The following is a 14101-nucleotide window of genomic DNA, read 5'->3' as shown; positions in this document are numbered from 1 at the left end:
CGCATTATGTAATCGTTAATTTCTTCGCAAGCAGCAACCGAATCAAATTTTCGTACGTGATGCACAATAAAATAGGCTATGCGCTACATTTTTAATTTTTTGATCCTGATGTCCATTTCTCGACATGCCTTCAATTTTATTCACTCGGTAATTTTTTATGGGACACCCTGTATACCTTGATATCACGCTGCACCTTACTCATGAGGATAACATTTTCACCAAATTTCATTACAAAACCTTGAAACGTTCTATAGATTTGTGCATTTGCCTAAACGAGCATCATTTTAAAAGAAAGAGAGCAATGCAGAAGTTTTGGTTAAAACAAAAAAGAGTAAACCACGGACTATTCAATAATATTGTCATAATTTTATAATGATGTATATTCATACGTAGCGGTAAACGTAAATAGAAAGCAAAATTATACTTCTACGCTACTCAAATTTGGTACACTCACCGGACGTCATCGGAGGTGCCCTAGAGCACGTAGAGCTACATCACTAGCAACAACAATCTTCAGAGCAATAGCATGTAGCATCCGCTGAAGACGCCGCGGCGCGCCGGTCAACCCGGGGAAAGCGCTCCGGTGAGTGTACCAAATTTGAGTAGCGTAGAAGTATAATTTTGCTTTCTAATAATTATTTTTTATGTACAAACTTGCCCGATATATGGAGGCCTATATGAATTACATCAGTTGTTAATAGCTATATAGGCCCTACAAAAAGGAAAATTCCTTGTTTCAAACCCGATTTGTTTTGTAAATTGAGAAGACAAAATTTATTTTAAGAATATTATTTATGAGTTCTATATTTTATTACATTTTGAATTTCTTTAAACCAGCCGAATCACATGAATGTTCTATCATAACTTGAGATGTTTTGCATAAATCTGGTTGAACCCAGATCGTGATTTGTTCATTTATCCGTCTGTTCTAGCTTTAACCCACTAATCAGTGAATCGCATAATGCTACAGATTGGTGAAACCATTATGCAATTTGCCAGAAAAGCACATGAAATTTCATTATTTTGGGAAAATTATGTACAATTTTCAATACAAAAGGTTAAAAGTTGCAATTGATGGTCGGTTTTTTATCCCAGCTATACATTTCAATTACGGTACATATCATTAGATTTATAGGCCAAGAGGTTACTTCGAGGACTGTTAGTCCATACAGGACCAACGCAATATTTAGCAATATAATCAACGCCGTCAGGCGTTGGTCCTTATAGATTCGTGCTCTACCCCCAGCAGCGCACTCGAATTACCATAAGCAGTGACCTGAACCAACTCAGTTAATGACAACGTAATAACTCCAAATATGGTTGATAACCCCGCCCATCATTTAACTGCATCTGTTATGTAACTGGGACTAGTACGCTAGTCATCTCAATCGATTGATTTTGAGATTGCATGGATCAAAACACTTCACACTTTTGAAGTAGCTGGGTTTCGATAGACCAGTGTAGGCCTAAATCGTGATATCATATTGATTTATTTTGTAAATTCAGTGTCATTATATTAGTCTGGTTCTATTTTTGAAATGTGCTTATATAAGCATCAAGCGGCAAGTTGGAACTCCGTGACCCTCAAAAAAGACCCTCAAACACCCTACATACTCATAGTCATATAGGAGGCAAAAAATTAACCCAAATTCACTAAAAACATGTCAAATTATTTGCCTGGGTCTAGGATCACAGTGTAACATATTTGCACGTAGGACACATACATAAGTTACCTAGTTTTGAGGCTCGACAGGTCCAAGGTCAATTTGCATGTGAAAAATAAAAAGTTACTCCGATTTTCGAAAAATGGTTGCAAAATGTTCTTCAAGTTCAAGGGATTCTTAGATTAATCACTCAATCGTTGATTCATTCAACCAACCAATAAAGTATTCAACAAACAATCAAGAAAACAATCAGAATCATTTAATGAATTGATTGATTAATCATTTAATTGATATGGTCATCCTGTCAATCAATATAATATAATAATATAAATAGAATCACAATAACTTATTAGATTCATATGAATTAATAGTCAGTCAAGCATTTTAAAAACTACTCATCAAGCATCAATTAATAATCATTAATTATGATTATTAAAAAATTACATTGTAGTCTCGTAATTAGGGGCTGTGCAATAATTATGAGCAAGGGGGGGGTAAAATTTCCAAACGGTCCGCCAAAAATTGCTTGCCCACCTCTCGGACCGCCAAAAATTCTTTGCCCCCCCCTTGAACATGCCAAATTTTTAGGATCCCAATTTGCAAACTGCGAGCGCAGCGAGCAGGAAAATTTGCATATTTAAGCATTTCTGTACGTTTATCCTAAGCCTTTTTAGAGCGATTTATTTGAAAGGCGCCCCAAGAATATGTGCCACAAATCGCTTGCACCCTTCTCAGCTTGCCAAAAATTCTTGCCCCCCCAAATTTTACCCTCCCCAGGGCTCATAATTATTGCACAGCCCTTAATGTACCGTATCTTAGTGTTAAAATATCAATCAATTAAGTAATCGAATAAATTAGCAACCACTCAATTTATAATCAGTCTCTCAATTGGTAGGTCTTCATGGTCTTACACTAGGATCCACAACATGCTCATCTGATGAGGGCACAATTCTTTAACCCCAATACATTTGTATATTCTTTGAATGACCTTTGAAAATATGGGTACAAAAACTCATACTCTGCAACTTGAGGTCAAATTTGCACTATTGAGTATTTAATTGAGGTTATTGAACTATGTCATTGGGATGAAAATCATGGTATTATATCCCCTTAAAGTAAATTAAATGAGTGAAACCCAAAGTTTTTATGAAGCGTGTGTCCTCCAATTCTATATTTTTCTTAAACATGTTAACCGAATAGGCCAACTATCACAATTAATAGAGAATGTGCATATGACGTATCATACCGTAAATATGGCGGACTACTCAAATCTATTCAACAAAAGCATGATTGCAATCTACCGAGACAGTTCGTCTCACACACATAACAAATGCACTACGATCAAATAGGTTGATGACAACATTTAATTGAATGGACTGCACTGCCCAATGATTACGGTGAAGAACATCGGTTCAAATCCTTTGTTTGTAGCCAATCAATAATTTCAAGCACAACCTCTACAAAAATAGCAACGAATCGTGGTTAACCAGGACAATATTAAATGTAGTGATGACAAAAGGAACTGATTGTGTGCTTCCTACAGGTCAGTGAACTGAGGGTAAGAAGAAAACCGAGTATTATAATAGCGTTAACACATATGCAACTGAAGAGGATTAATAATCAATTTTGTTACGCAATACTGGTGTCAATCCCAAGCTGGAAGCTAGTGTTCTGGTAGCAGGTAGGCACGCCACACCTACTGACAGCTATTGATGATATTCAGTCGATCGGATTGGCTGAATATCATTAGTAGCTGTCAGCAGGCGTGGTTAATCAGTTTGACATTTCCCCCGACTTTCCGGGAAGGATTTGTCGAATGTAGAAGGACCCACGCCTGACGGCGTGGACTATCGTACTAAATGGAGCGTGGTCCTCCTTGAAGGACTAAGGACTGTTAAATGTAAAAAAAGTCATTTTTTAATAATTTGGTATAAAAGTTGTATTATATCGCGAATTAAAAAAAAATCCAAATTATTTGATATCAGAAGTTCACTCCTCGTATAATTTCTGAATGCAATTTGGCGTGTCAGATGTGCTCCCAGACGGGTCAGTGATTTCACATACGGGGTCTGTGATATCACATACGTCGTGCTTTTTTGACAGTTCGGCGCTAGATGCAGCACATCGGCACGAAGGTGAATGTATCAGAACATCCTTTCCTATGTTTAGGAAATATCTATCTGTGCAAACATCATATCTATCTGTGCAAATTCTGACAAATGGTCTCAGAAAATACTTAGATTGCAAAATCGAGCCATTTACGGCCCAATTCCAACGTTTTGAAGTAAAAAAATCCCATTTCATGGGGGGAGGGTGAATATTTTGGCAAGGCAAAAAATGAGGGGACAAGGAATTTTTTGCCAGTCAACGAGGGGGAAGGGAGCGATTTTTGGCACGCATTGTGGCGGCACGCTGGCGGCACCTTTTCAAAAATATGTTCAAAAATTACTTGGGGAAAAATGGTAGGCCCTACGGAAACGTTCAGGCCTAACCTCGTGGCCTGACTACTCTTGTACACATGCATGGGATGAATTTGGATAAAATATGGACACTTGTATTTTATTAATAAGGGTGGGGTTATGTTATGATCAGGTGGCTCAAAATAGATCAACAAATTACGGTAAACCAGGCGCGTACCCAGGGGGTGAGGCTTTGGGGCCTGCAGCCCCCGGGTCTTAAAAAGGAGGCCCGTACGCATTATTTCTTTTAGGGGGGTGCTGATTTTAAAAGGTGGACCTTTTTCCAGGGGGTAGTGCGATTTCTACCCAAAACTTTGGACTTTTTTTTTCCTTTTGCCACACTGCACGCCCCCCCCCCCTGCGTACGGGCCTGGGCAAAGCCAGTGGGGCAGTAAGGTATACAGACAGTGCCCCCTAAAAAATCGAAGGGACGGAAAAGGGAGGGAAAAGGAAAAGGCCTACTTTTTCGGTCTAATTTCCCAAAAATTGAAAGAAAGAAATATCCCGAAAACTGAAAACAAATATAAAATAATACCAATACTGGGACGAAAATGTTACAAAAATCGGCACAAAATATTAGCCAAACTGGGATGAAAATTTTGTTTTGCCACAGCCACCCAGCCTCATTTCAATGTCCGGGCATTTTTAGGCAAAAGAAAGGCAGAAAAGTGGAAAGAAAACAAGGAAGAAAAGAAGAAGAGTAGGCCTACGTTCTGAGTTATTGCGCATCATATGTTCATGCTTGAAATTTGTGACACGGAAATCGCATCCACTGGAAATCCGTTCTAAAATACATATTATGCATTAGCATGACATGATTATAATGGCCTATAGGCTATGCTTAATCATGATGGTCGGAAAAATAAGATAATAATAGGGGCCTAATGCAAAATGTTGCACCAAATGGCTTTTAGTTTGAGGATAATACCCCCCCCTCACAACTCGGGTCCGTTGAAATCTATTATGCCGAAAATAATACCAATAAATAAGTGTAAACTTTTACACAAAATGACTTTATTGTGCCTTTCATTAATTTTTGAAAAGTTCCCCAACTTCTGAGAGAGCACATCCCCCTCAGGCACCCTTCTCCGTCAAAAAGAAAAGGCTAACTTGCAAGTATCCATATAGGCCTATTATAGCAGATCCCCCTCAAGCACCCCTTGCGTTAAAACAAAAAAAGGCTACACTTAGGCTGAATTGTAGGAGTTATTGAGCACAAGTAGGCCTATTCATTTAAAACTAAAATTTGCAGCTCAGTTGGAAATCTGTAAAAAGTATATTGCTCCGAAAATAACCAATAAACATGTTGCACCAAATGGCTCCACTGGGGCCTTCACATTGAAAAAAATGTCTAATTCGGAGGGGTGAGGGGGCACATCGCCCCTCAGACAACCCTAGCGGCGCTGCCACGCCGATGTTCAACATTTTGAAATTTTGTTCAGTTCAGCCCCGGCGTCTCGGAATCTAGAAACGCCCTGTAAATAATAACGATGATAATAATTTTGGGAAATAAAAATGTTTTAATGAAATAGTGAATAAAAATGTTTCTAGTTTCTTCTTGGTATTGGTTGAAATTGTTTCCATGAGTCGGGGCCTGAACAATTAATTTACTACTCCCCATATAATGTTGCAGTTCAAGTATAAATACTCTATGAAATATTAATGTAAAAGTTTTGGTGCATTCATCACCACATGACTTGTTGAGTTTTGATGTGTACGGAGAAATGAAAGTCTGCAAAATGTCGTCGAGGAAGCACAGTTATTCTGCAGCATTTAAGCTCAAAGTTATGATAAAGAGCAACAAAATGTCTTTTAGCATTCCCCGATTTCTCACGTTTAATATAAAGAGTGTACCCGAGCCTGCGCTTTAATTCATGAATTGGATTCATGAATTGCACTCAACTTGGGCTAGCTACAACCCTGATTAGGCCTACTCGCAAAATTATTCCCGCTGCGCCAGTTCACGTTCACCAACATTTACTAATATCGTTTGCGGCTGGGTTTTGAGACTAGGGAGTATGTGATTTATGAGACGTCTCTGAATTATGATACTGTCAGGTGTCTCGGCACTGAAGAGTCTTTGATATCAGAGACGTCTTTGAATTAGCAGTGCCCCCGAACTGACTTGTGGCGACAGCCCCCACACCCTGAGTCAGACGTGAGCCACGTGCGTAAGGGTACACGATGTATTGTTGGTCGAAGCAGTAAAAATCAATATTTGCAAAAGTTCATTCTACAAATCATATACTTTGAAAACGTACTTGATTTATTGCTGTTAATGAATTATGTACGTTTTACAAAATTGTTGTTGTTTCAGCCCTCTTTACAACATAACCCAAGAACCACATGACGTACAAAAGTATATCTGTGATATTTGAATTCTTCTACACATTCGCTAAAAAATGATCAATGCAATTGTTGCCAAAGCTCACTACCATTCGCAAGATGCTGTGAACTGCCAAATCGCAACAGTTTAAAATAGTTGTTAACCTTAAATAAACTAGATACATACCAACGATGTAGTTCATCATACGGGTGAAGTATTTTAAACCCGGATAGGCATATTATAATTCACAGGTGATAAGATATCACCAATAAAATCAAGGAAACTGTGAATTCTGGAAAGGTTTTCTGTAACTTGAATATTACGCCAGTTTCATTTTATTTGGTAACAAAATCACAAATGTAATCAAAACAATCATAAATTAACCTTTGTTGCTTAACTGGTTAACTGCCAAATCCCCTAAAGCTATAGGTGACATTTCGAACGAATTCGACAATAGAGTTATGACAATAATAATACTTCGATTGATTGGGTTTACAAACATGAATAGGAAAAGGTTGCCGCGGTATATTTGATCTCGTTTCCGAGGGTCCATTAGTCCACTTGTCATTTCCTGAACCTAGAAATATTCTTTCCTATGACGTTTTTCTTTTGTTGATTTGTAATGCCATAGGGTTTGAAGAATTATAGTTTTAATTAGACTCTGGTAATTTAAATAAATCCAAAATGGCCACTGGACGCAATCTTGAAAATCGAACTTTTGAACCAATTGTCCTAGAACGATGTATAATAACAATTTTAAGGGGTTCTGGGGTATGTAGAATCCATTTCTGATGTTATTTTTTCAATTCAAGGTCAAGGTTAGGTACCGAAGGTCAAGTATTCAAGATCGTCACCGGACATCATCTTGAAAATTGACTTGGGACGGTGACTAAATTACATAAATCCAAAATGGCCCCTTTTGCCAGGGGTGAAATGTCATAGTTGGTCAACCTATTTAAAAACCCTACCAATGTGTTCCTCTCATCATTAAGATGATTATTTTTATTTATTCAAATTTTCAGTTTATAGAATAGTTTACATCCATTGTCGTTTGGTCTCTGATGGTGATGATGGTGATGATGATGATGACAACCACGATGACGACAACGACGATGATGATCTTATATTTTCTATATACCATTGTCGCCTAAAGATGTTACTTACTCACTAAGGTTTGTCATGTACCATTATAATAATTTTACATGATTTTGCATTTTGCTTCTGTTTCTTCTGTTTATTTTCAGTGCGAGGCAGGCTTGGGGACGAGAGTGTTATTTGATCAGATCTTCTCCAAACCGCAGAAATTAATGTTACTTGGCGGAGGATGTTCCACTGCTACTCAAGCCATCGCTGCGACTGCTTATCATTGGAATATGGTTACGGTATGTCGATTACAGAAACAGCAAGTTTGCATAATAATGATTCACCTTTTGTTGTTGTATATAATAATTATTAAATAATTGTTAGCGTATAGCTGCTGCAATTTTCATCAGTTTACTTTTAAAGATAATACCCTTTCCACTGAATGAAACATAAACTTATCGATTCCAGACAATTCACTTCACTTACACTTACTCTATTATTTATTTTGTGAAAATCACCATTATATAAAACTAAAGATTCGATCTTCGTATATGCCTAGTAGGAGAGAGTTTAACTGCGTTAAGCCTTGTTGTTGTTATTGATCTCCCGTGGGTGTGTTCAGATTGTTAAGCTGATCTTGTTCAGCAAGAAGATCTTGTTATCAATTGCACTGTGGACTTGCGATTAGGTTCAGACCATCATGTTGTTCTGTTCAATGTAAATCAACAGAAATGTAAACCGTCCAAGATCCAGGATTAAGTTAACAGAGAACAGAGAAATTTTCCAAGCAGATCTTGAGAAAGAGTTCGTATTACCGACTCATTACCATCACGTCGATGATCTGGTTTCTCACTATGAGACTGCTGTCACACTGACATTGGATAAGCATGCTCCAGTCAAGCATGCTCGACGTAGACAACCATGGTACAATGATGAGATACATCAGGCTCGTCGTTTGCGTCGAAAACTAGAGCGACGATGGCGAAAGTCGCAGCTTGAAACAGATCGTCAAGCTTATGTTGAGCAGCGGAATGCCATAAACTTGCTGATTGAACATTCCAAGCAGGTGTACTATAAGCATGAATTTCAGAATGCAGACTGCAAAGCTATTTTCAAGAAGGTTGATGGCTTACTAAATAAAACTACAAAACAGCTTCCAGTCCATGATTCGGCAAAGGATCTCAGCAATGACTTTGCAACTTACTTCAATGATAAGATCAAAGCTATTGATCTCTCGCTTGAAGATGGGCTGACTGATCCTAACTCTGAAGGGTCTGTACCTAGCTCTCCTTCTCTTTCTGAGTTTGATCTGTTATTTGAGACGGACGTTCGCCAGATGATAAATAAAGCTGCTACGAAGCCGTGTTCGCTGGATCCTGTGCCGACATGGTTCCTTCAAGAAAATATTGACTCTTTTGTACCAATCATAACTCAAATCATCAATGGTTCTCTATCAACAGGTATTTTTCCAAGTGGTTTAAAACATTCTATTGTTACCCCACTCATCAAAAAACCATCTCTTGACCAAAATGATTTCAAAAACTATAGACCGGTATCAAACATCTCCTTTGTATTCAAAACTGATCGAAAAACAAGCTTGTACCACTATAACAAACTAAACTGCTCAAATAAAGAATGTCCGCAGTCATGTAACCCGTCCTCAAAACCTGATCTTGTTATGACAGTTATGTAAGCCGAGAGGTACTTTTGCCAAAACAACACGGTGATCAGATCCAATGTTTGCAATTGGTTGTAGGTGCAACAATAATTTTATTGAGAATGCCATTCCTCCACTTCCTGCAAACAAGGCTGTACAGGTTGGGTCTTAAAACCAGATGGTAACGTATAATATGTCAATAATCTGTATTTATTTCTTGTAGGGGCTCACATTAATTGTTATTTTCAGCACATTCTCTTTATAGTGTCTGTAGCAAATCTCCATTTCTGTTGATTGAATAGTAGGGAAATTTGTGGGATTTTTTCAGACTCTTGCATTGGAGCCACCCATTACCATAAGGAAGTTGTGAGCTGGAACTTGTTTGATGGTCTTGACCAGAAGCATAATGTTCTTCTGAATTTTTCTTTAAAACGCACTCTGCTTCTCTTTCCACCTTTCCGCTATAGCCAGCAATGTTGCTCAGTACAACGTTAAAGCACAATAATCAATATTCAATTATGCAAATAAATTATCGTCACAACATCACCAACATTTACCAACATTTTAACCAAACGAACTAGAAGTGAAGCTTGGAGAATGAAAGGAGAGTACGAATGATAGAAATGAAGGAGAGCGCAGCAGCTACAACTACTTCTACAACTAAAAAGCAGCAGACGCATCACTTACATGACTTACAGCTAATACCCCTGTATTAAGCTTGTCATCTCACTCACTCACTCACTCACTCACCAGGCTGTGTTCGACCATTGTTGGACGTAGCCCTCTTCATGATTCTTCCACTGTTCTCTGTCTCTTGCATTTCTTGTCCATGTAGGTCCCATGTAGGCAGTAATGTCATCCTCTTCTGTCTTCCTCTTGATCTTTTCCCTGTTCTTGGTTGCCATTTAGTTAGGGCCGTGTGTTCTGAACTCGCCACCCTTAGCGTTACATGACAAATATTATGAATTTTTACACCAACCGGGTTTCTAATTAGATTATCTCGACAATCATCAACCCTAAACTAGCAAAGGTATACATTTTTGAAAAGCTGAAGGCATAAGCAATTCAAATATATACATTTCAACTCATTATACAGGGTGACCTTAGCTAATTTAGATGTTTGGAAATATTCGTACTTTGGTGTTTTAGTTAATGTTATAGGTAATAGTACATTGCCTAGTTAACGTCGCTGTGTGAAAAATAACCGGCCAATATTAAAAGTACTCTTCTAAAATTCTAGACAATATAGTTTTGTAACATGTCCTAATTTTTAGCTAATTTAGATGTTTGGAAATATTCGTACTTTGGTGTTTTAAGGCCGTGTTCTGAACTCGCCACCATTAGCGTTACATGACAAATATTATGAATTTTTACACCAACCGGGTTTCTAATTAGATTATCTCGACAATCATCAACCCTAAACTAGCAAAGGTATACATTTTTGAAAAGCTGAAGGCATAAGCAATTCAAATATATACATTTCAACTCATTATACAGGGTGACCTGTAAGTTATACAGGGTGGAATAAAAAAAGATTTTGATAAAAAAGGGTCACTCAATGCATTGCTTATTACCAACTTACAGTAATAAACTGGAAGTAAACAACATTCATTTGGTTAGAGGATATGGAGAGCCAACTGACTTAGGAACAAACCAAAATCACAGCTGTTTGGTAATCTAGGAATATTGGGTGTCCCAAAGTATGTTAGATTTTTTACAATTCAACATATTTTGAACCTAAACATTTTCCCCCTAACCCATACAGAAAAAATGTGTCCATATTTAGATTCCTCGTCAAATTTCCCTTCAGAAAATCTATACTTTGACTATGATAGGATAAGTAATTAAAATTTTACAGTAACTTTTAGATTTTGAAGACATCTGCATTACTTACTACAGTGTTTAATATGACAACGGGTAGTTTTGTATGGAAAAGTTTGTATTTTCTAGACTAAACCAATCATAAATTTTAAAAACAATTAGTAGAATTGTTTAGCTGTAAGGCCATGAGTGTTTTAGATGCTAAATAGAGTCCAAATCCAATTTACAGCCTTTACTGAAGCAGATTACGCACTCAAAATACCAATCCCATAGAGTTTGTGTGTACCACATCCCCCACCACCACATCCCCCACCACCGCCACCCTGCCCATTCTAAATTCTATGAAGCACAGTGTCAGTATTAAAAAGGTTCAAGTATTTCTTTTAACAGGGTTGAAAGTGCATTTTATTTAGCAATAAAATGAGACCACAAGCATGACAATACCTTCTTGCTTGACAGAGATATCATCATTTGTTTTGAGTCGACTTTGGCAAAATGTAACGTCGCCACCTTTTTTGGTGGCGAGCTCAAGACACACGACCTTAGCCGTTTAGTCCATCTGTTATCTTTCCTTCGTACCAGGTGACCTGCCCATCTCCATTTCGCTTCTTTGAGTTTCACCATAATGTCTTTGACTTGAGTTTGACGTCTTATTTCAGTGTTCTTAATTTTATACCTTAAGCATGTTAAGGTAATGTGTAGCATCTTCCTTTCCATTGCTCTTTGGGCTGTTTGTAGTTTCTGTTCCAGGTACTTGGTTGTTGTCCATGTTTCTGCCCCATATGTCATTGTTGGCAATACACACTGGTTGAACATTCTACTTTTTAGATACATTGGTAACTTTTTATCACATAGAATGTCCTTGAATCTTCCAAAGTAACTCCAACCTGCCTTTAATATGATCAAAGCTTCTTCCCTGGTGTTGTCCTCCATCTTCACTGTTTGGCCGAGATATTTATAACCATTCACCATTTCGATAACATCGCCTTCAACTACAATGACATCCTCTGACTGGTGGTTTGTCATATCTTTTGTTTTGCCCTTGTGTATGTTCAGTCCAATCTTTTTACTTCCTTTATTCAGATCATTTAACTGGACCTCCATATCCTTTACTGATGTTGTCACCAAAGCTACATCATCTGCAAATCTCAGATCTGTTAGCTTCTCACCATCTATGTTGATCCCCCTCTCCTGTAGGTTCAGCTTTCTGAATATATCTTCCATTGCTGTGGTGAATATTTTTGGGGATATTGTGTCTCCCTGTCTCACACCACGTTGAATTCGGATAGTTTTTGAAACATCGTTTTCAATGTGGATTTTGGCTGTGGCATTTGTGTAGATGTCCTCAAGAATTTGGATAAGCTTGTCACTCACCGTCAAATGGCCGATAATGTGAATATGATAGACCTGCATGGTAATATTTAATTGATATGATAAATATTGTATCCGTTTGTTTGTCATCATATACTCTGTAGATGTCTTACGCCGCATCTTCCTCAGCTCTGTCGAATAGAGAAGTATATCCGTATTTTTATCGAACCTATATGCCTGATGCAATGTACAATCCTGCTCGTATAAGGCTTATGAAAGATTTCAATTGGACAAGAGTAGCTACGATTCATGAAAATCACGAATTATTTTCATTGGTAAGCATGCAAAACAATGGAAGCTCATTAATAGAGTAATATAGTTAGTAAATAAAAAAATAAAAAATTTCGCTGCAACTGGTGAATCATCACAATCAGATCGCATCAACTAGACCGCTTGCAGCCGAAACCTGCGCAAACCTATCCGTACTTAATTTGTAACATCCAACATTATTATCTGCGCAGCTCCCCAAATTCCATTGGGTGAATGAAGCTTTTGATAACCAATTAACTAATCACCAATTTTGAAAGCAGGAGGAAACAGGAGATTCCCGGGAAAATCTGCTAGAGGGAGCATGGATCGGGGTACCAAGTGCACATACAGTCCTTGGGCACGGCCGGGGCTTGAACCCGGGAAACTGTGGTGCAAGGCGAGTGAACAATAACCGCCACACCGTCCTCCTAGCAAAGGTGCTTAGTGATAACAGATTCTGTACCTTACTTAAGTGATAACAGATCAATTTACCAACAGTGCTCATGGTGTCCTTGCACAATGAAATTTGTCAAAAACCAGAAGTTACTGACAGGCTTAAAAGCCTTGTTATAAGAGTGTTTGCTCCACACGTAAGAACATTGGTCATACTGCAGTTACTGTCCGTTTTCCTATACACAATACACAGTGCTCTTTCCCATTGACGCGTGACCCTACAAATAGCCCTACGTTAAAACTATGGGGATATGACTAGTTAACGTCGCTGTGTGAAAATAACCGGCCAATATTAAAAGTACTCTTCTAAAGTTCTAGAAAATATAGTTTTTAACATGTCCTAAATTTTTAGCTAATTTAGATGTTTGGAAATATTCGTACTTTGGTGTTTTAGTTAATGTTATAGGTAATAGCACATTGCCTAGTCAACGTCGCTGTGTGAAAAATAACCGGCCAATATTAAAAGTACTCTTCTAAAATTCTAGACAATATAGTTTTGTAACATGTCCTAAATTTTTAGCTAATTTAGGTGTTTGGAGAGGGTCGTACTTTTGTGTTTTAGGAAGGACATGTAAACGACAGATAACACCAAAAATATGAAGAAATTATTTTAAAACCGTGTTAAGTCAACAATCATTATGTTGCTCATTTTCAAGAATGCTGGTTTACAAAAAGCACGCCATTGTCTGATTTCGTGAACAAAGCCACACATACCATTGTTTCCTTTCGTTTCCTTTATAATCGGTTACTCAACTGAAGCTATGAATACCAGCTTTATTGCGATATCGCACATGAAAACAGACACTTGTAGGCTACTTGTGCACAACCAGAGAAGATCCGATTTAATCAGTTGAGCTGTTTCAATGAGTGTTATCTTGGTTTAATAGCTTTTAATGGGGTTAAGTCCTGCAAAGGTCGAGATGAATTCTACTGTAGACATGACTGCATCATGTGTGGATTAGTTGTTTCTTAGTCCCGGATTAGTAGTACATTGTAGATGTTTTTGTTTCGTTATTGT

The 14101-nt window shown here is 37.8% G+C and overlaps 1 protein-coding gene across 1 annotated transcript in view; it reads left to right on the top strand.

Moving 5' to 3' along the window:
* Positions 1-14101, top strand: part of LOC140165759 (gamma-aminobutyric acid type B receptor subunit 1-like) — a 61264-nt gene that overhangs the window by 2524 nt on the left and 44639 nt on the right. The window contains 2 exon segments of the mRNA XM_072189080.1: positions 7694-7831; positions 12486-12656. Coding sequence (XP_072045181.1) covers positions 7694-7831; positions 12486-12656 — 309 coding nt within the window.

The sequence above is a fragment of the Amphiura filiformis genome, chromosome 12 (assembly GCF_039555335.1).
Source record: "Amphiura filiformis chromosome 12, Afil_fr2py, whole genome shotgun sequence".
Lineage (NCBI taxonomy): Eukaryota > Metazoa > Echinodermata > Ophiuroidea > Amphilepidida > Amphiuridae > Amphiura > Amphiura filiformis.
The sequence above is the reverse complement of the archived record's forward strand: the minus strand, read 5'-3'. Positions and strand labels throughout refer to the sequence as shown.